General features: G+C 58.1%; 1 protein-coding gene across 1 annotated transcript; it reads right to left on the bottom strand.

Moving 5' to 3' along the window:
* Positions 1–1,322: 1,322 nt before the first annotated feature.
* Positions 1,323–23,499, bottom strand: POLR2A (RNA polymerase II subunit A). Its single transcript, XM_027047807.2, has 29 exons — positions 22,991–23,499; positions 14,724–14,856; positions 14,471–14,607; positions 14,201–14,374; positions 13,808–14,089; positions 13,401–13,562; positions 13,061–13,281; positions 12,792–12,924; positions 12,187–12,311; positions 11,878–12,088; positions 11,072–11,281; positions 10,767–10,935; positions 10,503–10,597; positions 10,190–10,393; positions 9,842–10,064; positions 9,171–9,354; positions 8,612–8,783; positions 8,414–8,519; positions 8,114–8,319; positions 6,211–6,435; positions 5,828–6,074; positions 5,479–5,579; positions 4,510–4,614; positions 4,240–4,422; positions 3,848–4,051; positions 3,507–3,693; positions 3,304–3,417; positions 3,007–3,156; positions 1,323–2,901 (listed from the first exon to the last, which is right to left on the bottom strand). The coding sequence occupies exons 1-29, from the start codon at positions 23,081–23,083 to the stop codon at positions 1,745–1,747; spliced, it is 5,913 nt and encodes a 1,970-aa protein (XP_026903608.2). The 5' UTR covers positions 23,084–23,499; the 3' UTR covers positions 1,323–1,744.
* Between the last annotated feature and the right edge of the window lie 820 nt (positions 23,500–24,319).

The following is a 24,319-nucleotide window of genomic DNA, read 5'->3' as shown; positions in this document are numbered from 1 at the left end:
TGTCTCATAAAAGACCCCCAAGGGCTCCCTGCCCCTTCTGAGCGTGAGGACGCAGTGAGAAGATGGCCATGTATGAACCCTCCTTGGGCACCAAATCTGTCAGTTGCCTTGATCTTGGATTCCCCAGCCTCCAGAGCTGTTTCGAGAAATCGCTGTTGCTTATAAGCCAGTCTACGGTATGGTTGTAGCGGCCCAGATCCAGACAGTATGCAAACAATCCTATTCTTACATGACTTGTGTGTAACCTCCTCTCTTCCTACACAACCCGAGAGATGTCTGCACTTACATTCACCAAGTGCTGGCGCTCAGTTTTTGGTGGTGGGATTTGGGAAGATTTGGCATTTCTTTCTACAGTGTTTCGATCTTTTGTAATAAACGTATACCCTTTTTATAAAAATTAGTCATTTCTGGGGCGCTTGGGCGGCTCAGTCGGTTGAGTGTCCGACTTCGGCTCAGGTCATGATCTCACAGTTTGTGGGTTCGAGCCCCGCGACGGGCTCTGTGCTGACGGCTCGGAGCCTGGAGCCTGCCTCGGATTCTGTGTCTCCCTCTCTCTCTCTCTCTCAAATATGAATGTTAAAAAAAACTTTAAAAAAAAGAAGTCATTTCTTTCAAAACAACTTAAGATTGGGGTTAAATATACCCAAATGGCATCTACATAATCTTGGTGATGTTAATAGATCTTGGTCATAATACTTTCGATACCGTTCTTTGAAACACTTCAATTTGAAAGATGAATTTAAAACATTCAAAGTGAAGCGGAAATAACCTGCAGAGGACAGAGGAATGTTGATCTCCAAACGAACAAGAAACTAATGAAAAAAATATGAAGTGGCCACAAACAATAAATTATTCCCAAATCCTTTAATTTTAGTTTTCAAACGTATTACAGCATCCAGAACCTTCTCGTTGTTGGTTGGAGGCCAAAACAAAAACTGGTCAGTGGTGACTTGAGAAACGTGTAGGAAAAATACCAAAAGAAAACGTGCCTCCTGGTGGCGGCTTGAAGGGCAAGACGTTTTCTGCTTCTGTGGCGCATACGTTGCTGCACTTGTCCAAACTCCGGACGGGGAGAGGCAGACGGGTTAAAAAGCTGTCATGTGGAACACGCTTTAAGCTAAGGCAAGGGCCTGACCTGCTCGCCCAGCAAGCTGGTAAAAAGCACCACGGAACACGTGGTAGGTATTTGTTCAGAGAATACGTGTACCCTCGGGGGGCGTCTCCCGCCTCTTCCCGGCCTGGGCAGGGGTCCCCACACTCAGCAGCAGCCCAGGCGAGTGGGCCAGCCACAGCTGCCTCCCAGTAAGGCACTCAACGTCACGTTTTTGGCCAAAATTAGTAAACTTTATTTGAACTTCAAAAAAATAAAATAACAGACGAAAGGCAGCTTTAGCTTTGTTCTTCCATAGGATCAGACAGAATGACCCAAAGCAGGAACTACCCCTAAGAAGTTAAAATACCCTTTACCCCCAATCAAGCCACAGGCAAGGAGGGATCCTCAATTCGGGGACGGGCCCGGGGTGGGTGGGGTAGGAAGACCACCAGAGCCAGGCGAGTGGATTCTGAGGCAGCACAAGTGGAGAACGAGACACGAAGCCCCAGCGGAAACAGGACCAGAACGTCAACGAGGAACTTTGTCACAAGAACTATGTACAAGGGAGGCGGGCCGGGGGCCTGCGCCTCGTGAGGGCACCCCCCGGGCTGCCCTTCGCCCTGGCCGATGGCCGCTGCGCCCTGCTCACCCTCAGTTCTCCTCATCACTGTCGTCTGGGCTGATGGCCGGGCTGGTGAGGCTGTAGGTGGGGCTGGTGGGCGAGTAGCCGGGGGAGGTGGGCGAGTAGGTGGAGCCTTTGGGGGAGGTGGGCGAGTAGGTGGGGCTGGTGGGCGAGTACTTGGGGGAGGTGGGCGAGTAGGTGGGGCTGGTGGGCGAGTACTTGGGGGAGGTTGGGGTATAGACCGGAGAGGTTGGCGAGTAAGTAGGAGACGTTGGGGAATATTTTGGGGTGGTAGGTGAGTAGGTGGGGCTGGTGGGTGAGTACTTGGGGGAGGTGGGTGAGTACTTGGGGCTGGTGGGTGAGTACTTGGGGGAGGTCGGGGTGTACTCCGGGGAACTGGGGCTGTAAGAGGGACTGGTGGGGGTATACTTCGGCGAGGTGGGGCTATAGCTGGGGGAGCTGGGGCTGTAGCTGGGGGAGCTCGGGGTGTAGGTCGGAGACTGCGGTGTGTATCGTGGGCTTGACGGGGAGTAGCTTGGCGAGGTCGGGGAGTAGCTGGGTGAAGTCGGAGAGTAGCTGGGAGAGGTTGGGCTGTAGTTAGGGCTTGTCGGTGTGTAGTTAGGGCTCGTCGGGGAGTAGCTGGGTGATGTCGGGCTATAGCTGGGGGACGTTGGGGTATAATTGGGGCTGGTCGGAGAGTAGTTAGGGCTGGTCGGGGAGTAGCTTGGGGATGTGGGGGAGTAGCTGGGGGATGTGGGAGAGTAGCTGGGGGATGTGGGGGAGTAGCTGGGGGATGTGGGGGAGTAGCTGGGGGACGTGGGGGAGTAGCTGGGGGACGTGGGGGAGTAGCTGGGGGACGTGGGGGAGTAGCTGGGGGAGGTCGGGGAGTAGCTGGGAGAGGTCGGGGAGTAGCTGGGGGACGTGGGGGAGTAGCTGGGGGAGGTCGGGGAGTAGCTGGGGGAGGTCGGGGAGTAGCTGGGGGACGTGGGGGAGTAGCTGGGGGAGGTCGGGGAGTAGCTGGGGGACGTGGGGCTATAGTTAGGACTGGTGGGAGAGTAGGATGGAGAGGTTGGGGAGTAGGAGGGCGAGGTGGGGGAGTAGGAGGGGCTCTGGGGGGTGTAGCCCCCGGGGGAGCGAGGCTCGTAGGCAGGAGACGTGGGTGAGTAGCTAGGAGACATGGCACCACCTGGAGGAGGAAAAGCCGAGAGGAGCCACGTGAGGGAGAGCCACCCGGAGGGAAGGACCGGGACGAAGCGAACTTGGCCCCCACAGACGGACAGGGCCTGCTCACCTGGGGAGGGGATGTAGGGGCTCGAGGGGCCCGGGGAGCCCGGCGAGCCCGGCGTGGGGGACCACGCAGGGGAGTAGCCTGGACTGAAGCCGCTGGCATCCGAAGCGGCACTAGGGGAGAAGCCAGCCGCTCCTGGGGTCATCCCACTTCCTGTGGAGTGACAGACAGAGGGAGCAGGTATTAAAACCAGAGCTGGAGCCCCGCCCCCCACCTTGCCCCACCCCACGCCTGACTCCTCACCCTCCTGTGACCCCCCCCCCCCCCCCGGGGGCCCCTCTGCCAGCCGGGGTCGCTCACCGACACTGGGAGACCAGGCGCCGTAGGCCGGAGTGGCGCCCTGGTTCCAGGGAGTCATGGCCGGAGAAATGCCTCCCATGGGACTGGGCGCTGAGCCGAAGAACATGCCCGTGGCTGTGCGAGGAGGATGCGCAGGGACTGGTGAGCGCGGCGTCCGGGGACCGGCCTGTCCCTCCCCCGCCGCCCCGAGCCCTCCTACTCACGTCCGGCGGCCCCCAGGCCGGGGATGTTGGCGGGGATCTCCATGCCGTACTTGCACTTCTCTGCGTCGAGCAGGAGGTCGAAGCAGCCGGTGCCGGCCGGAGCGAGCTGGCCCAGCATGATGTTCTCAGACACCCCCTTCATGGGGTCGCTCTCCCCGTGCGCGGCCGCTTCCATGAGCACATCCACCTGAACGGCCGGACGACGGGGCCCCCGTGAGCCCCGCCGCCCCCGGGGCACACACCCGCCCGACGGGGCCGGGGCAGCGGCAACGCCTCCCCTCTTCCCACGGCGCTCCCTCCTCCTGCCCCCTCCGTCCGCCCCTGCTCCGTTCCGCCGTTACCGTTTCCTCAAAGGAGCATTTCATGAGAGGTCCCGTATCCTGGCGGTTAACCCCGTGTCGCGTGATGGCCATCAAGTGGCCACGACAGGTCATGGTATCACACAGGAGAGCCAAGTGGCGGTAATTGACGTAGGAACCGTCAAAGGAGATGACGTGGTAGAGCTCTCGCTCCAAGGCCTTCCGCACGGCTTCGATGCCCAGCACCTGGCACGGGGTTGGGGGCGAAGGGTCAGGACCGAGTGACCGTGCTCTCCTCTTGCCACCCGCCCCCCACTCCCCATCCGGAGGGACGGTCGGGAGTCGGCGCGGCCCAGACTCGACAGTGGACTCGGGCACGGATAACCCTGAGCGAGGAGATGCGGTGCGGGAGCTTCCGGGCTCGAGCGGCTCACCGTGAAGATCTCCACGATGTCGTTGGACGTGGTGCGCACGGGGTCCACGTCCTTCTCACTCAGCACCCGCATCAGGCTCACACCGTCGGTCTCCAGGATCCACTCCTGCAGGGCCTTGAATTCTCCGTCCTCCGTGATGATGATCTTCTTCTTGTTGTCCGTCTGCGGCAGGTGCATGTACACCTGCGGGGACGGCGTGAGCTCACTGGGGGCGGGGGCGGGGGGCGGGGCGGGAGCTCACTGGGGGCGGGACGGGGCGGGAGGGCCGACCTTGCTGATCTGCTCAATGCCCTGCAGGGTCATGTCCGTCAGCATGTTGGACTCGATGCAGCGCAGGAAAACGTCGTCGTCCATCTTGTCCACCACCTCTTCTTCCTGTGCCAAGAGCGAAGCCAGAGTCTTGGAACCCTCATCGCGTCCTGGGCTCCCGCACGCCCCACCTCAGCGCCCCCAGGGAACCCACAAGTCGAGTCAGGCGCCAGACCCTGCCCCCCTCCGTCCCACTGAGTTCCCTTTTATCGTGTTTTTACGATCCTAGTAAAAGAAACCTAAGGAAAAGCACCCACACTCCACCCTCCTAACACAATTTCCGTGTGTGGTGTGTGTGTGTGTGTGCATCTGTGCACACACGGCCCCAGGACTGTAACTGCACAAGCAGCACCACCCCCTGCCTTAATGGCACTCGCTACTTGCCCAGGCCGCTACTTCCTGGACAAAGGAGCTCGTTCAGGGAGACCTGGAGCATAAGATGTCGAGACACGTCAAAATCCTGCAGTCTACTCTCCGATAGTTCGACAGTAAGTTCTGAGTTTTTGTTGTTAATACGCCAGGCACCCCACATGCTGAACAGTATTTTCGGAGCGGTGCTCAGGAGGGAAGTCACCGCTCCAACGTTTCCTTGGGTCTTGTGATACCCGCTGGCATGCCACTTTCCACGGGACACGGCAATTTTGCTGTCAACCTGCCTCTGGCTCTGCCCTCATGCAGGAGCCTCCCGGGAGGAAAGCCCAGTGACTCCCCTGCTTCGACACCATCTGTTTTTTCGACAGGGCCGCTGCCCCGGTTTTCCAAGGCTCCTGCGGCTAGAAGTCTGGGAATCCCTGCTACTCCCCCACTCCCCATCCCTATGGCAGCTGGCGTGCCTCGTCCCTCAACGCTTCCGTCGGGACTTCTCTGGCCCGAACGAGGCTTCACAGCCTCCCACATCCCACACTGCCGATGCCCTAGGGCGTCCGTTACCTCCTGCATCTTGTTCTCGTCGCTGTTCATGATGCGGATCCGCAGCACCAGCTTCTCCGCGTTATCATCGTTAAAGATGCAATTCAAGTCATCGCCAAAACCTGGGGGGGAGCAAGAACTGTGAGAAAGACGGCCGCGACCACACCTCGCAGTCACTGTTCATCCACAGCTCTCCCAGATGGGGCTCCTTCTGGCTTCTCCTCCCTCTCACAGAACCGTCTAGAAGTGGGGAAACACTGAGCACAGAAGGCAGAGAGGGAGGGTGGCTCGCTGGGGATGGGCGGGCGGTGACGTGACAGACAGGGAGCCCAGGCAGGACCCCGAGCCGGGCCTGCCCCCGCCGCCTCACCAGCATTGATCTTTTCGGCAATCTGCTCCATGGTCAGCTTCCGGTCAGTCATGTGCTTCCGGTCCAGCTCCACCCGCAAAAGCCAGGGGGAGATTCGGGCCACGTCAAAGTCAGGCATCTCATAGTAGACGTTCACCCACTCCTGGTCCTCGGCCACCACTGTGCTCTGGGGGTTGGGGTCGTAGTAGATGGCTGTGTTGGCGGTCACCTTCCTCAACGTCGTATGCTCCAGGCGGCACAGAATGTCCTGGGACAAAGAGAGACTGAGGACGCGGCACGTGGGCGGCTCCAAAGGCCCCTCCAAACCCTCTGCAGAGAGGAGTTATTCCAGGATGAGAGTTCTCCTTTTCATCCTGCCAGCAAGTGCATCGACCCACCCCTACCTTGGCCCTCTCGGCGTCCCGAGCAGACTGGCCCAGCAGGAAGACCGTGAGTGACGGGGTCTTTGGTTTCTTGGAAATGTTGATCAGCTCCTTGAGTCGCGGCACGCCCAGGGTCACGTTCTTGGCGGACACACCGGCGTAGTGGAAGGTGTTCAAGGTCATCTGGGTGGCGGGTTCTCCAAGGGACTGTGCAGCCAGGGCCCCCACCATCTCCCCGGGATGGGCCTGCGGAGTAAGAAAGGCCAGCATCAGAATCCGCAAACCCCTCCCTTCTGGCTGAGAACGAGACGCGGTCAGGACGGGGACAGAGGCGTCTGCACGAGGCAGAGACTTAGAGTGGAGTCCCGCGTACCCCTCCCTTCCTCAGTGCCTCAAGTGACACACGTTTGCCCCCCGGGGGTGCACACCCAGAAAAAGGCTCTCCCACCCAAAACCCCCGTTTCCAAAGTACGCCAACGTTACAGGCTAAATGTTCACTCTATAGGGGTTTTCCGAACAGGAAGCTCCCAACTGTCATCGAGGTTATGAGCACATAAAATTTAACCTTTCAACGCGAATCATACGGTACGTAGCCTTTTCAGACCGATTCCTTTCGCTTAGATACAAGTTACCGTATCGTCTTCTGATGGCTGGGCCCCTCACGGCTTTCATCACAGAATAACATTCCTTTGTACGGCTTTAGCAGTTTGGTTTACCCATTCGTCAGCGGATGGACTTTCGGCCTGTTTCCACCGCCTGGCTATTAGGAATGATGGGGCCCTGAACACTTGTACTGGGCCTTGTGGACACACGCTCCGCCGTCTCTTGGGGACACTCCTAGTGGGACTGCTGGTTCAAACGGGAACTCTGTGTCCCACCTGGAGAGGAGCAGCGGGCCCTGATCCCCAGCAGCGGTCCAGGAGACTTCTGATTCCTCCACATCCGCGCCCGCCGTCCCTTTATTCCCCACTGTAGCCATCCTAAACTCGTGGGGCGTGAACCGGAAGCTCACCGTGGCTTTCACCCACAGTTCCTTGACGGCTGAGGACGTCGAGCATCTCTTCACGTGTTTACCGCTCGCTTACGTGAACTCTTCGGGGGAAAGGTCTACTCGAATCCTTTGACGTTTTTCTTTTTGTTGCTGACTCTCAATAGTCCTTCGTGTATTTTTCATACACAACCTTGTCACGCATGCGATTTGCAAATGTTTCCTCCTGTTCTGGATTGTCTTCTCGTTTTCTTGCTGCTATCCTCGGATACTGGATTTACGTCAAATATATTCGGAAGTACGCCTATAATTATAACGCTTCTCTCTTCCCACTGCTCCGTACAATCCTTAAAGACAGTGATGGTGTGGCGCCTGGCTGGCTCAGTCAGTCAGGCGTCTGACTCTTCATTTCTGCTCAGGTCATGATCTCACAACCATGAGTTTGAGCCTCACGTGGGGGCTCTGTGCTGACAACGCGGGGTCTGCTTGGGATTCTGTCTCTTCCTCTCTCTGCCCCTCTCCCGCTCATGCTCTCTAAATAAATAAAGTTAAAACAAAACCAAACCACTGGTAGTATGCCTAGTTGCTGTCCTGCTCACTCTCCCCGATCCCCTACCTCCACCTAAACTGGAATTTGGCACACGGCAGGCACTCGAAGAAAATAAAGAACAATCCTCCCATTGCATAGCGCAACCACGCAGCTTCCTTCCTGTACAACTGCCTGTCCTAGAGTGGTCACTCTGTCCCTCCAAGGCCCAGTTTTCGTGTCTGAAACATGGGGCTCCCAAGTTGCCGGGTGGTCTCGAGACCGCTAAGAACTGAAGCAGCCCCTCCGTGAACAAGGGCCATCATCGGCGGGGGGTGGGGGGGCTGCTCTCAGAGCCCAGACGCGTCAGCAGGTCAAAGGAGAAGAGCAAGGCTGAGAACACCACTCACAATGGCTTGGTTGAACTTGGACTCGATCTCTCCGAGCAGCCAGTCGAAGGCCTCCCCGCTGAGCCGGAACTCCTCGGCCATGCGGCGGGAGCACAGCGTGGAGCGCAGGTGGATATTGAAGAGGAGCGTGGCGTTCTCCTGGGCTTGCCGGCTCAGGGGGTCGTCCCCATTCACGATCACCAGCTTCTTGCTCAATTCCTTGACTCCTGGGACGGCCAAAGGAGGTAAAGACGTTGCAGACCGGGGCCCAGCTCCCTCCTGTCCCCCGCCCGGCCTGGAGACCCGAGAGCAGCTACTCACCCTCTACGACCTTGATGGGGTGCAGGTCGGAGGGGAGGCGAGGGTTGATGTGGAAGATCTTCTGAGCGTTCCAGATCATGCGCAGCAGGTTGCAGGGGAGGACCACCTGTGGGAGGACGAGAGGGAGCGAGGATCGCGAGTGGGCACAGTCTCTCGGGGGCGGCAGCTCGCCAGCCCAGCCTTCCCGCCCACGCGTACCTTGCTGTCGCCGGTTGGGAAGATGACCCTGAGCACCTCCCGATCCTCACGCATCCGCTCAAATTCGCGCTCCAGCTCGTTCTGAATGTGCGCGTTGCTCAGCACGTCCTTCACCAGGTCCTCCTGCAGAGTCCGCCGCAGGGCCCTCTCGTTGGTGTAATCGAAGCGGAACCTGCATGCGGCAGGAGGTGGCGTCAAGGGGCAGGCGGGCCCAGGGCCTGACCCCTGCCTGGGGCACCGAGGCTCCGAGGCTCCCGAAGGGGCAAGGTCTGCACAACGGGGCTGTGGAGGCGAGACTCTCGGGCAGGGAAACTGCAAAAAGGACCTGGGGCGGGGCAGCCCGTCTGGGTTTGCTCTGTCGGGTCATCGGGCACGGGCCGGGGACGGGTCTCAGGTCTGTTCCCCACCCACCCACTCCCACCACGCGGCGTCCGTCACCCGGGTGGGCGCGGGGCTCTGGGGGATCGAGCTGCCTGCGAGGCACAGTCCAGGCAAGCAGTCTGTGTGCAGGGAGGGGGGGCCCCCAGGAAGCGAGAACCATCCCCTGCCTCCTCCTCACTTCTTCTCAAAAGCCTTGTTGGACGGCTTGAGGGTGGCCAGGTTCTGGAACTCGACGCTCTCGCCGGCCAGGCCGTCCTCGCCGTAGCGGAGCTGAACCACCTGGTTGATGGAGTTGCGCACGGTGGCGTCGTACTTCACCATCACCGACTCCATGGACTTGATGAGCCGCCGCTGGATGTACCCTGCGAGGAGGTCACCGGGGCCTCACCACGGGCCGCAGGGCAACGAGGCGAACATGTGGCCCAAAGAGCCTCTCTCAGAGCGAGCCCTGCCGGCGGCCCGAGGGCCTTAGCCCACCCGAACCTCAGAGGGGGCAGCCGGTAGCCCCCTGGTCCCCGAGGCCTCTCCATGAAAGCCGAGCCTACCACCGACCGGAACCGGGCCCGGAAGGGTCCCTTAGGAACCAGCCACCGGACGGGGCCCAGAAGAGTGCCCTAGGAACCAGCCCCTGCGTCACAGTGCACGACAGAGACCCCGAGCTCCTCCCCTGCACATGGAAGGCTGCAGGGCCGTCACACGGGGGCGGCTCCCTGGCTGTGGCTGTCGTTCCCCCCACGAGGGACAAACCACATGTCCAGGAGAACGCCTACCCCTCCCTCCACGCCCTGCACCCGCGCCCCCACCCCCCCCCTCCACCCCGGCCGATACGCACGGGCCCGAAGGCCTCACCAGTCTCAGCTGTCTTGACAGCAGTGTCGATGAGCCCCTCGCGACCCCCCATGGCATGGAAGAAGAACTCGGTGGGCGTGAGGCCGGCCAGGTAGGAGTTCTCCACGAAGCCTCGGCTCTCGGGCCCGTAGTCGTCCTTGATGAAGTGGGGCAGGGTCCGGTGCTTGAAGCCGAACGGGATCCGCTTGCCCTCTACGTTCTGCTGCCCGACGACGGCGATGACCTGGGAAGTGAGAGGCGGGGTGCACCCGGCGCCCTCTGCACCAGGAGCGGGGGCTCCCAGCACTACCCCCTCCGCCGCTCCCAGCCTTCTCTGAGGCCCAGATCTGGAAAGACAGGGCTCCCCACCTGGGAGATGTTGATCTTGGAACCTTTGGCCCCGGACACGACCATGGACTTGAAGTTGTTGTATTCAGACAGGGACTTCTGGGCGGAGGAGCCGGTCTTGTCTCGGGCGTCGTTGAGAATGCGGTTCACCTGGTTCTCAAACGTCTGCCGCAGAGTATTCCCCGGGGTGGGCTCCAGCTCATTGTTATGAGCCTTCTCGATGACCTGGGTACGTGGGCGGGGGCAGACCTCAGTGCCCGTCCTACTCCCCTTCCCTCACACCCGCTGGGCTCTCGCGGACATCACGTTCAAAGTCTCTGAGTGTTCTGCCCACCTCTATCACATCCTGCTTGGCCTTCTTAATCGTGTTCTGAATGTCCTGGTAAGTTTTAGAGTCTGCAATGGAGTCCCCGATGCCAATGGTATGACCTAGGCAGAAGGAGAAGCATCAACACCCTCTGAGGGCTCCCCAAAGACCTGGGATGGAATCACAGCCAAGAGAGTGCCAAATCCAAGCAGGGAAGAGAAAAGGCTGAAGAAGAGCAGTAAAAAGACGGAGTAAGGGTTCAGGGCAGGTTTGCTAGAGCCTTCCACTCACCCTCGATGAGCAGCCAGTTGTTAATGACGGTCTGAATGTTGGAGTAGAAGAGGCGAGTGATGTCGTGACCCATCTCCAGGTACGAGATGTGGACCAGCGAGCCGGCAGACGTGCCCAGGGACTTCTTACACAAGATGCCCATGATCAGCTCCCCGTTCTCCACCACCACCTGTGCACAAAGCACCCTCTCAAGGCCCCTGCAGTGGCTCCCCTGGAAATCCCATGGGTTTCAGCCAGAAGGCCAAGAGGCAAGGTGGCGGCCAGGTCCGCATGCTGTTCCCACACATGCAGAGACCAGGTCCTACCTTGGTGTCCCCGGGAGAGATGTGCTTGTAGGGACCACTGTCCTCATCGTCGGGGTGGGTGCTGTGGGTGCGGATGCAGTTGATGTGGCCCGGTATGATGAGGGAGAAGATCTGCTTGCCCGTCCACAGGGGACGGGGCTTCAGAATGGCTGGCTGCGGGACCTTCCCGTCCCACGTGGACAGGAACATCAGGAGGTTCATCACCTCACCCTGGGAGGGAAGAGCAGGCCAACAGACTTCAGAATTGCAGGCCCCGCTCTTGGGAATGTCACCTGCCCAAGGGTGACAGCCAGATTCTGGAGGCAGACAGATGCCAGGAAGTGTTTTCCAAAATTTTAATTGAAAATACAACAGCTAGACTTCGGGTTTTTCTTCTTTTAGACAGTAAGTACAAATTACTTTAAATAATTAGGAAGTAACCGGGGCGCCCGGGTGGCTGTCAGTTGTGTCCAACTTCGGCTCAGGTCATGACCTCGCGGTTCATGAGTTTGAGCCCCGTGTTGGGCTCGATGCTGTCAGGGTGGAGCCCTGCCTCGGCTCTCCTGGCTCCTTCTCTCTCTGCCCCTCCCCACTCATGCTCTCTTGCTCTCAAAAATAAACGAGCAAAAAACGAACTGAACAGCGAGCTGAAGTGGTAAACGTTTCGGCCCGTGATCCGCCTGACCCCATTTTCCTTCTGCCTCACATGCAGGTCCGTGTGACGCGAGTCAAGGCAAGAGTCCTGACTCGCCCTCCCAATCATCCCCTCGCCGCCCTGGGGCCCCTCTGCCCTTCCCAAGTCAGGCTCCCTCCCCAGGGGCACACACCCGCTCCAAGAACACGTCTCTCTTTGTGAATTTGCGCACTGCGGTGAGCGTGTCCTGCACGATGCCCATGACGGGGCGATTGCTCTGGGGGGTGACAATCATGCGTGGCACCATGGCGAGCTCCTGGATCTCCGCCCGGGTCTCCAGAGACTGTGGCAGGTGCAAGTTCATCTCGTCCCCGTCAAAATCAGCATTGTACGGAGTGGTCACGCTGCGGTGACAGACGGAAGCCGGGGTCAGGAAGACGCCTGCAGGGAGGCGTCAGGGAGCAGCCCCGCCCCGCCTGCCTCCCTCAGCCAGGGCGCTGACCTCAGATTCAAGCGGAAAGTCGACCAGGGCAGGATGCGGACCCGATGCCCCATCATGGACATTTTGTGCAAAGTCGGCTGACGGTTGAAGATAACAATGTCTCCGTCACACATGTGCCGCTCCACCTGTCGGAGGAAGTGTGGACAGGTCTTAGGGAAGGCGCTATGAGTAGGAGGACAGGACCGTGGGCCTGAAATGCTCTACACGTGGAAACAGACGGCACTGTGGGGTTAATTTCACATGGAACACGTGTCAACCACAAGCTTCGGGCCGGGTTATCAGCGATGACAAGGCACAGTTATCCACCAGCCTCAGGGAACTCAGCTGTGAGAGAAAGCCCAGAGACCCTGGACACGAAGCCTCCTGTCCTGTTCCTCCCCTGGATCTCCCTTCCCTGCCACATACACCCCTCGCGCTGCACTTGGGTTTATGCGACCCCCACCCCAGATGGCCACGGCCAGCAGCTCTGGCTCCACTAGGAGGCAGCAGTCTCAGAGTCTCCACGCACCTGGATCCTAACCAAGAGGACAGGATCCCCCCGCCCCCAGGGCCCCCTGCCAGAGAGCTTCCTGCTCAGGGGACAGAGGCCCTGGCCTGTCACGTGCCTTGTAGCCGGTCTGCAGGTGAAGGTCACTGGGCTTGGGGTGGAAACGCAGGTCGATACGATCGCCGTTGTCCCGGATGATGTACTTGGCGCCCGGGTACTGGCTGTTCCCCCTGCGCACCAGCTCCTGAAGTCTAAGGAGGACAGAGGCACGATGAACACACACCTCCCAGGAGCCCCCGCTGCCTCACTCAACCGGAGCTCTCGGTGAGGGCCCACTCCCCTCGTGTGTCCACAGCCCTCCCGGCAGGGTCCCAACGCGGAGCCCACCTGTCGATGTTGAAGGGCGTGACAATCTCCGCAAAAGTCATGTTGGCAGCGATGGAGCGGGGCACACCGACCTGGTCGATGGAGAGGTTGGGGTCGGGGGTGATGACGGTGCGGGCCGAGAAGTCCACTCGCTTGCCCATCAGGTTCCCCCGGACCCGGCCTTCCTTGCCCTTCAACCGCTGCTTCAGGGACTTGAGGGGGCGTCCGGACTTCTGCATGGCCTGTGAGGACATACGGGGAGGCGGCCGCAGTCAGCACGGCCCCTCCTCCGGGGCAGAGACGCAGGGGCGCAGGGCAGGCGGGGGGGGGGGGGGGGGGGGGGGGGGGCGTGCGGACTCACGCGGGGCAGGCCGGGCAGCTCGTTGTCCACCATGGTGGCCACGTGGAACTGGAGGAGCTTCACGTCCTCGGCGATGACATGTGCCGCCGCGCCGTTCTGCTCGTTCCGCCGCAGCTGGTTGTTGATCTTCACGATGTCAGCCAGCTTGTGCGTCAGGTCGTCCTGCGGCGGAAAGTCGGCGATCTCACCGCCAGGCGCTTGGGGTCTCCCTCACCCCCGGGCGGGCGGGCCCTGCCCATCCCTCCTCTCCCAGGTACAGAGGCACCTCTGTGACCGTCACCGCATTAAGGGCCTCGTTGAAAGGCGCACGGCTAGCAAGCGGCGGTCACCCCTGCACGCCCGCACCCGCGCTGTTCCCTGTCCCCCCCCCCATCCGCCCGGACAGGCAGGGTCCCCGGGCCGCCGACCTGGTTGCGGGCGGAGCCCTGCATCACGACGGCGGGCCGCACGGACAGCGGGGGCACGGGCAGCACCGTAACGATCATCCACTCGGGCCGCGCGAAGCGGGGCTCCATGCCCAGCACGAAACACTCCTCGTCGGAGATGCGCTTGAAGATCTCGTGCACACGCTCGGGACTCAGCAGGATCTTCTTCTCCTGCGAGTCCTCGTTGACGTGCTTCCACTCGGCATACAGCTCGAGGCCGGAGCGCCGGATCCTGGGCTGGTACCGCCCGCAGCCACCGTGGCCCTTCCAGACAGAGGGGGGGCCGTCAGAGCCGGGAGGTGCCGGCGCCTCTGTGCCCTCCCGGTGTCTTCTGCCGCCCCCCCCACCCCGCGCGGCGTCCCCGACGGCCGCTACCTTCTCCTTGGCCAGGTCCTCGTCGCCCTCCGGCTGCTCCACACCGAACTTATTGTCCATCTCCTCTCCGCCCTCGCAGATGTTCTTGCCCTTGCACAGGTCGTACACGTGTGTGAGCCGCTTCTTGGGCTGCCCCTTGGACTTGGCCAGAATGTCCTTGATCTTTGGGTTGTTCTGGGGACACGGCAGAGCAGGGTCGGTTGGGCCTGCTCCTCAGCCCCCCCAGGCATCCCCTCCCCCGGGGCCAGGGCCAGGGCCGCCCCCACTCACAGAGTCCACGAGAAGTTTGGAGCAGAAGAAGCAGACACAGCGCAGAACTTTCATCGTCTTCACCAGGAAGCCCACGTGAAACACAGGTTTGGCCAGCTCAATGTGGCCAAAGTGGCCAGGGCACTCTGTCATGTTTCCTGTGGGGACACACACCTCAGAGACCAGGTCCCCAGGTGTCCACCCTCGGGCCGGGGCCCAAGGAGCCCAGCCTCCTGCTCCCTTTGGGGCGCCGCCCCAGCCCCCCAGCACTCACCTGCACAGGTCTGGCAGCGGCCAGTCCGCTCGATCACCCCCTGCCTTGGATCCATCAGCCCCCCAAGCTTGGGGCGGCCTCCCTCAGTCGTCTCGGGGTATTTGATACCCCCCTCGGTCACGGACATTCGTTTCTACAGAGAAAAAGACCAGTAACAACTAAATAGGATTCCTACTTTCCAGCTTTCATATGCTAAGGCCTCGAAGAACCCCAACTACCCAGAGCAGAGAGAGCCGGGTACAGCCCGGGGTGAGGGGAACAGGGCATCAGTGTGTGTGCTCCTCTGCGAGTGACAGAGCCAGAGTATCGGGGTCCCAGCCACTGCCTGAGTGGGAGGGGGCGCTCACACTAGTGGGCCGTGGACCCCAGCCCCCAGAGAAGCTGGCTAGCTCTTGGACTCAAGCTCCAGACACCCCTCCAGACCGAATTCCTGGTCTCTGGCATCCACAGGATGCAGCCCCAAAGCTGAAAACAAGCCCAGAACCCGAGCCCCTGGCAGGAACCCCTCTGTGCGGCGCCCCGCCGTGACGGCGCACGTGTCCTGCCCTAAGACGTGGCCTGCCGAGTAACCGGCTCTCATCCTTGTCGCCTCCTCCTCCCCAACAAGGGCCGGGCCAGCTCTTCAGAACCCTTCCTCTTCAGATGGAGAGCTCGTGGTAAGACGGGAAAGGCAGGTGTGGGAGTGGAAGGTCGGTGAGAATGACCTGGCGAAGTGTACCCAGGCGCCCCAGGAGAGGGAGGCAGAACCCGGGGTGGGATGCTGACAGGGGCGGGAGCGGGGGACAGAGGAGTTCAGAGGCCTGTGTGTGTTAGAGAAGAGATCTCTGCCCTGGGCGAGAGGCGGGCTAAGGAAACCTTTACTTTTCACACCCTGAAAACCAAGGGCTTGGCAATGAGCTGGGTTTGGCCCACTCGACTTCCAGAGCGAACTTAAACCTAATAAAAGCTTTGATCAATCAGCACGTCAACTTCAGGCCGCCACCAACCGCGCTCCGTGCACCTTGTCTGTCTAACCCTAACTGCTCACCTCCCAGGAATGAGGTCCTGTCCTTAGACAGGAGAAACCTGAGGCTGCGTGAAGGGACTCGTCCAAGGCCTCTACCTCCAGGAGCCACCGGAAGTCGGACCCAAGCCTCTGTGGGCCAATCACAGTCCGTCCCGCGGCCCGGTAAGCGCCTAAGCTCTGGGGTACAGCTTCTCGGTGGCAAGCACAGCACTGGCTGACTGGTCTTCTCTTCACAGCTGACCAATAGGCACCACAGTCCCATTTTACAGATTACAACACCGAGGGGCCCAAGGACACGGGGCTAGAAAGGAACGGGGCCAGGATCACCTGTGCGTCCTTTCTAGTGCATCATGCCGAGGAAACGGACAGTGGGTTCTAACTGGCACAACGTGGCGACTCCACCTACTTCCACTACGGCCACCACCAAGGCCCCGAAACCACGCCAGACGGACCAAGGAGCTGCACTCCGCCCAAGCCAGCGGAGCCGGCCGGTCTGAGCTTGTGGGCCCGTGACACTCGGCAGGTGGGCCACTTCACCAAGCCTCATATCCTTCCCACCTAAGAGGGGGCACTCACGTCAGAAGCCAGTACCTGCCCTTCCTCACCCTCAGGCGCAAAATGGTTGAGAGAACACGGGCTGGGGCCAGAGACCTCTGGTTTGCAATCCTGGCTCCACCATTTACCAACTATGCAACTTCATTTACCTGCTTAAACCCGGCACGTGACAGGTGCTCAGTAAATGACAGCGCTCATGATCTAATCACTCAGCAAGCTCTGGTCACTTTCACCTCCTAAACGGGTTCTGAATCTCGCCCCTCTTCTCCAACCCCACAAGCCCTGCCTCAGGTCAGGCCTTTCCTTTGCCATCTACATCAGAGCATTCCTTCAGTGGCCAGCCTGCCTCCCGTCAATCCGTCCACACACGTGGGGTGCTCCTCTTAAAATGGAAATCTGATCTTTGTACCCTCCTGTCCTCGGAATGACATCCAAGCTCAGTAGGAGTAAGCAGAGCTTACAAAATGGGTTTTATGATGTTTCTACCTTCCTTTCTTTTCCCACCTGGGTAACAGACTCCCCTGCGGTCTCCCCATCCGCCAGCACGTGAGCTGCCCTCCTCATTGTCTTCTGGAAGGCCCTTCCCCACAAGGCAAATTGCTATTTAAAGACCCAGCTCAGGCACTGCTTCTTCCAGAAAGCCTTTCCAGAGCCTCCCCAAGACAGACCGGCACCCCTCCTCTAGGCTTCCATAACCCCTCTCCCACTGCACCTCTCCTAATGCAATCAAATTACCTACTGGGGGGGGGGGGGTCTGTTTTCCCACAGATTATAAGCATCACTCGGCAGACAGCATTTCTCTCTCGTCCTGGATCCCACGGCCCCTAATGAATGTTTGTGAGACGGAACTCCACCGCTCAGGACCCTCCGGTACAGGGAAGTGTGTTCAAAGAACTTGGAAAAAAGACTGGCCCCTGCCAGCCAAGCCCGCGATCCCCTCATAACGGGTCTGACCAGCCATGCTGAGCAGAAACCTAACGGCCTACTGATGTGAGGCTGAGAAGGCTCTGAGCACCCACAACGTTCATCAGGAAGACAAGGCTGGGGTGACTGGATTCCCAGAGCTGGAACCCCTTCAGCTGCATCGTGTCTTGTGAGAAAACGAAAGGCTCTGCTCACCTTGAAGGAAACACAGGAAAGCAGAAGCGGGCCTGACTCGGGCTGCCACCAGGGTCACTAGAGCGCTCAGGGCGATCAAGCTCAAGACTTTGTGGCTTTCTCTGCTCCGAGCCCAAGCCCGCCAAACCACCCATCTGCAAGGACTATTCTGCCTGCAGGTATTGGGAAGCAGCTGGGGGCTGTCCTGGAATGTTCTGGAATCTCTCTCTACCAGAAGGTAACACACTTCATTTCGGATTATATATATCCATGACATCAGCCCGCAGCCTTTCATCCAAACCCTGGTTCTCATGACCTACGTAAGGGGTAGGCTCCTGAGGGGGTGGCTGGTCCCAGAGGGTGGCCCTGAGGTCACAGAACAGAAGCCTGCCACAGAGTCTCAGGAAACACTCATTCTCTTTTCTCTGCCTTTAGAGAAACACACTTGGAGGGGCGCCTGCGTGGCTCAGTCGGTTAGGCATCTGTCTCTTGATCTTGGTTCAGGTCACGGTCTCATGGTTTGTGAGACTGAGCCCCGCGTCGGGCTCTGAGCTGACAGTGCAGAGCCTGCTTGGGATTCTCTCTCTCTCTCCTCTGCCCCTCCCCAACCTGCCTGTGTGCTCTCTCAAAATAGATAAACATGAAAGAAAGAAAGAAAGAAAGAAAGAAAGAAAGAAAGAAAGAAAGAAAGAAAGAAAGAAAGAAAGAAAGAAGGAAGGGAGGGAGGGAGGGAGGGAGGGAGGGAGGGAGGGAGGGAGGGAAGGAAGGAAGGAAGGAAGGAAGGAAGGAAGGAAGGAAGGAAAGAAGAAAACACTTGTCCTTGGAACTGGGCTTTGGGCCACTTGTACAGATGCGGTACCCGCCCTGCCCCCGCGACATCTATGCTCCAACCACAGAGATCTCTCAAAATTCCTTTCCTTCACATGCCCCCTTCCCGGTACACTTCTTTCCGTTCTTTAAGATCCAATCCAATGTCCCCTCTCCGTAATGGTCACTGAGCTGTCCCTGGCCTCATCCACACCCCAAGAGGTGCTCGGCCACCGTCTTTCCTTGTTTCCTCCCGTCTCTGGCACCGGCCCACAGTCCTTGAGGGCAAGGATCATGTTGCACAGTGGCCAGCATGTGATAGGGCTCAGCAAGTAGCTGCTGCAAGTACAGGAAGTCCTTCCTTAGATTATAAATAACGTGAGGACGAGAATAAGCTTCTGATCCGCCGACGTAACCCACACGTATCAGAATCTATTATTGTTTTAAATCCTTCTTGGAGTAAGTTGGGGTGTAAATAAATAAAGTTATACTCTTCCTGGCAGATGGCTGCTTTTAACGAAAAGGAGCCAATCTCGTCACGTGTAACGGAGCACCCGTCTCCCCTGACTTGGTACCGGCTTTGCAGGAAAGTCCCAGCGCCAGCCCTCCTTGCGTCCTCGCCCTCACTCCGCAACATCCAAACCCGCCACAATGGCCGAGAGAGCAGCTCCAGCTTACGGCCATTTTTTTTTTAAGGTTATTTATTTATTTTGAGACAGAGACAGCGTGAGTAGGGGAGGAGCAAGAGGAGGGGGAGAGAGAATCCTAAGCAGGCTCTGCACCGTCAGCACACAGCCTGATGTGGGGCTCGAACTCACAAAACCGCGAGATCACGACCCGAGCTGAAACCGAGAGTCGGACGCTTAACCGACTGAGCGACCCAGGCGCCCCGTCTTACAGCCAATTCTAAGAGTCCTCAGTACCTCGACACACAGCCCTACTCTTAAATGCTACCTGTTCCATAAGAGGTCCCTTGCCCGCCGGTCCTCCTACCCAAAGTGGAGCTGTTACTCCCTCAAACTACAAGAGCACTATACAAACTGCAAGCCATGCAGGGTAAAATCACTTTCCCATAAGCCTGCCTACCAGAGATGACCCCCCGACCCCCGTCCAGTTTTGCGAGCAGCTGGCCTGCCACACGCTTTTTAAAATGCAAGTATGTTCCGGGGCACCTGGATGGCTCAGGTCACGATCTCTCAGGTTCGTGCATCTGGCTCTGGGCTGACAGCTCAGAGCCTGGAGCTGCTTCGGATTCTGTGTGTGTGTGTGTGTGTGTGTGTGTGTGTGTGTCTGTGTGTGTGTCTCTCTCTCTGCCCATCCCCCAGTCACGCTCGGTCTCTCTAAAATGAATAAACCTTAACATTTTTTTTAAATACAAAAATAAAATGCAACTATGTTCCTATTTTTACATAAACAGGGTCTCATTCTGCACACTGTTCAGTAACGTTTATCCGATTCCTAAACTTTATTGGTTCCTCGTGCCCTTGGTGTCTCAGTAATTTTCACAGCACTCCCTGGGCCAAGAGAGATCCACTTACTAAGTACCTAAATCCAAACAACTCACTAAACATCTATATCCTACCGACTCAATAGCCATTTGAAACAACACACATAAATTGAGAAAAAGATTCCAATATTTTAGAAAGAAAAATATTTTTATTTCCTAGATAACCACAATTACTTACGACACCTGTTGGGCACGGTACTGCTTGGCAGATCTTGGAACCAGATTGGTCAGCACCACCCCGATTTCTTGCTCTAGACTGATTTTTTCCCCCTGTATCTATTAGCAGCTGCTAAAAACCCAGCTCCCCAAAGATATGACGTCACTGAAAGGGATCTGGCGCCATCTAACGCTGAAAGGCAGCTACCAGGAACTCCAAATTCCCAAGACATCAGACACATGGAGCTGAGCTCTGGAGCTTCTCCTGAAAATTTAAAACCCCTCACTGGGCCCGAGAGTTCGCCGAGCTGGCTCAGCACAGTTTGGGGAACAGGGAACTCAGCCTAACGGGAAGATCTTTTCTCTTCTAGGAATACACGCCCAGAGTTACTCCCTAAGATTCCTATCAGTAAATATCTAGGCAATTTAGAATTTCAAACAATATCCTTGTCAAACGACGTTGTGATAAAAAATCCTCCCACACATATCTTTGTGAACTTGGCAATTATTTCATTCTCTCATTCATTTAACGGGCTCTAATTACACACCAGGATTATGTGCTGGGCACGATTTGAGAGGCTGACGTTACAGAGGTGAATACAAGGTCCCTCACAAAATTTACATCCTCCTGAGGGAGCGAGGAACAGAAAAACTAATCTTTCCAGGTTGTGACAGGCTATGAGGTAAAATAAGGTCAAGACCAAGGGTTAGAGGGGTGCCTGGCTGGCTCAGTCGGTGGAGCACATAACTCTTGATCTCGGGGTTGTAAATTCGGGCCCCACATTGGGTGTCGAGATTATTTAAAAAAAAAAAAAAATGAGAAAGCCAAGAGCCAGGGGTTAGAGAACGCACAGGTCAGGAAAGCACCCCGTAATAATAGGCTATCTGAGCAGAGAACACACGGACAGAAAGGCAGAAGCCTGGGGAGCTGCGGGCAATGCCCTAAGCAGCAGGAGCGGTGAATAATAAAGTCCCCGAGGCAGGAATGAACTCATACTGTTGGAAGAATGGGCACATGGGTGTGGTTAAAGAGTGAAAGAGGAGTCTGGCGAGGAGCTGGAGAGGCAGGCAGGGGGCAGGTAACGCAGGACCCCGCGGGTCAGAGTAAGCCGCTCGGACCCTTCGGAGAGGACTGGGCGCAGGGAAGAGCCCGGGGAAAAAAAGAGCTCTCTAGCCGCTCTGCGCACCGCAGAGGGAACAGCTAGCAGCCGGGGCTACTGCCCGGAAAGACGAGGGCGGCGCGGACCCTGCCGGTCCAGATGGAGATGGTCACAAATGGCTGGATTCCAGGCCTATTTTGAAAGGCAGAGCCGACAGACTGGCAGATGGACCAAGTGGAAGTTGTGAGAAGGCGAGGAATCAAAGACGGCTTTTGGGTTTCTGGCCCGAGGAAGTGGGTGAATGGTAGAGGCACTTGGCGAACCGGGCAAGACCCGGGGAGGGGCACGCTCAAGAGGAGAAATTAAAGAGGTTTTCATTTCAGGATACGTTTTTAGAAGCGGTAGGGCCGGAGCAAGGTCTGTGCATATTAAACAACATCAACTTGTCAGACGGTCCTCCCAAAAGGCGACACCAGTTTATTAGCCTCCTACCAACAGGGGCTAAGCGTGCTCACTTCCCAGGATTTGGGCCAGCAGAGAACAATCAGATAAAGAAAAAACACTTCATCTAAATTTGCATGTTTTTATTAGTAAGCTGAATATTTTTTATTGGCCACTTGCACTACTTCTGTGAACTGTCTGTATCCTTCTTCTGCTTGCCTAACAGGTGTGTGCTTTCCTTACTGGTTTATAAACGTTCCTTGTGTATTAAGAAATCTGACCTGGTCTATCACCGCGCAAATACTGTTTCCCAATCTGCTTTTCAGCTGTCCCCGGTGCCTCCGATAAAGAGAAGCACCTCTTATTTTCAAGTAGTGAAACGTGCCCGGCTCTTCCCTGTGCATAAAATGCTTAGCTCAGTGCCTATCATGCGCCCCGCCTATAATTCATTCATTCCTATTGAGGGGTTCTGTCCCCGGAATCGGCCCCCACAAGGCTTCTGTAGGTCTCTAGGGCTTCCTAGTTTATCTTTCCAGCCTTAAACCTTGACTCCACCTGGAATTTCTTTGGAATGGTGCGTTTACGAGGTCCTGACTCCTGACACAACTTTCAATTCACGTGGCTGAGCCCTGTCCTCCAGCAAGACGATCTCCATCCACAAACACAGCCATTCAACTCCATTCTCTCCAGCCCACTGGCTCCCTCCAGTTCCCTCCACAAAGGAGTCCAAGTTCAAGTCACCAACAGTTCTCCCCCACAACTCCCCTCCTCCCTGATCTCTCCTGCTTCCCTCCTTAGCCCTCCTCTTCCTCGGCAATGGGTTCTTCACAGGGCAACCGAAGTAGGAGTAGTCCGTTTTGTTTTTTTTTTTTAAACGTAAACTTGATGTCCCTCTCCGACTTCTAATTCTCCAACGGCTTCCTATGAAAAATAGAATTAAACCCCAGGATTCCTTACCATGATTTCCAACATCTCACCTGGCCTGCCCGGTCTCATGCTTCTCCAGCCCATTTCCACAACTGTCCTCACTCGGCTGAACCCCAGTCACACACGCACAATTCTTTGAAGCCCCGGGGGCCACACCAAATTCATGCCTCCCTCAGGCCCTTTGCACCTGCTGTTTCCTCTGTCTGAAGAGCTCTTGTCCCCCAATTTGTGGCCTAGACTACTGGCTGCTTCTCCTCATCCAGGTAATGTCACCTCCCCAGGCAGGGCCTGTGGACCCTGACACTACCCCATCTACAGGAACTTCACACCTCGTGGCAGCACGCACCGCTTCACTCCATTCAAAGTACTCGCCATTAACGGAATCCCCTCGTTCATTCATTTATGTGTTTAGTGTCTGCTCTGCGTCTATCCCACGACAGGCGTTCAATTCATACTTGCAGAAGGGGAGAGGAGAAAAAGATCTGGGGTCCGGCTTCGTATCCAAACTTGAAAAGCCTCCCCCCCACCCCCCCAGAAGTCCTTCTGCATCGACTCCCTCCCGGCTGCGACCAGTCCGCCCCGGCGGCCCGTGCTCCAGGCCCGTCCCCTAGGCCACCGTGGAGCCCCGCCCGCGGCGCGGCAGAACGCAGAGGGAGGGCAGGCCGCTTACCAGTTCATCCGGACTGAGGACTCCGAACTGCACTCGCTTGATGGTGCGCAGCGGGCATGCGCTGTCCCCGGAGGGGGGGCCACCCCCGTGCATCGCGGAGGCGGGCGCGCTGCGCAGGCGCAAACCTCTCTACAAAAACCCTGCGCCGCCTCCGCCTAGGTGCTCAGACCCCGTCGGGGCGGCCACCGGGAAGGACCTCCCCGAGTTGGGAGGAAAAAGCCGGAGGAGGGAAAGGTGGGGGAGGGAAGAAGGCGGGGAAGTGAAAAGGAGCGAAAAGAGCTCTCCTCCCCCTTTCCGGAGATTTTTCGTCTCCCAAAAAGGAAAAAAAAGAGGGAGGGGGAAAGGAAAAGGTTTCGGGGGGAGGAAGAAGAAAAAGGGTAACGAATAAATAAGTAACCAGGCTCCTGAACGGCAGAGGTTACGGCAGTTTGTCTCTCCCCCTTCCGGGAGCCGCCTTCTTCTCCAACCGTCCCGGCCGCGCTCTCGGCGCTTCTGAGGAGCGAACTGGCCGAATGACGCCCTTTATAGATTCGCCCCTGCATCCCCGCCCCTTCCTTTCCCGCCCTCCCTTGCGCTACGGGGTCGCCTGCGCCGGCCTGCACGGAGCGCGCGCTCGAGTCGTTGGTCCTCCCTCCCCGGCACCCGGGTTGGGCGGCCTTTTGAAGCGACAAGGGGGAGGGGGACTTTTTTTTTTTTTTACCCCGCCGCCTCCCCTTTCTGCTTCCCTCCCGGCCGAGATTTAAGGTGTGAAGGATCTAGGGGAAATATAGGCCGCTTTTATTCTAGTTTGGACTGTGCTTTCGTCTTCAGCAAAAGTCTCCCCCCCCCTCCCGCTGGAAAATGGTCTGTTCGGCGAATCGGTAATGAAGGAGGCGGGGCCGGTCGCGTCCTCCCAAGAGGGTTCCTGGGGGGGGGGGGGGGCGGCGGGGAGAGCGCTGGGACCGTCCTTGGTCATGAATATGCAGTAACCACGCTGAATATGCATGAATCGATCAAGATGGCGAAGCCAATCGCCTGTCCGGAAGTAGCTGATGTTTGTGGAGCGGCCTCCTGGGACGGGTGGGCACCTCCGGGCCTCAAATGGAGAGCCGCCCGGAACTCGGGTCCTGGGTCACCCCCCCCCCCCCCCCCCCCCGGCTCTGAGCCGCTCGAAGAGGCCTGGACTCTGGGCTCGGGGAGCCTTCTCCGGAAGGAGGCTGGCCACTGTCCGGGAGAGATCACGGGACCGCCACAATCCAGGAAAAGCAGATTAGCCACGGGGCGGGACACAGAAGTCCTGAGGGATTCGGGGTCAAGGCATCTGAACGTTAGGACATCCTCCCCCTTCCA

Source organism: Acinonyx jubatus, chromosome E1, assembly GCF_027475565.1.
Source record: "Acinonyx jubatus isolate Ajub_Pintada_27869175 chromosome E1, VMU_Ajub_asm_v1.0, whole genome shotgun sequence".
NCBI lineage: Eukaryota > Metazoa > Chordata > Mammalia > Carnivora > Felidae > Acinonyx > Acinonyx jubatus.
Note: the sequence above shows the minus strand (reverse complement) of the source record. Positions and strands in the feature narration are given on the sequence as shown.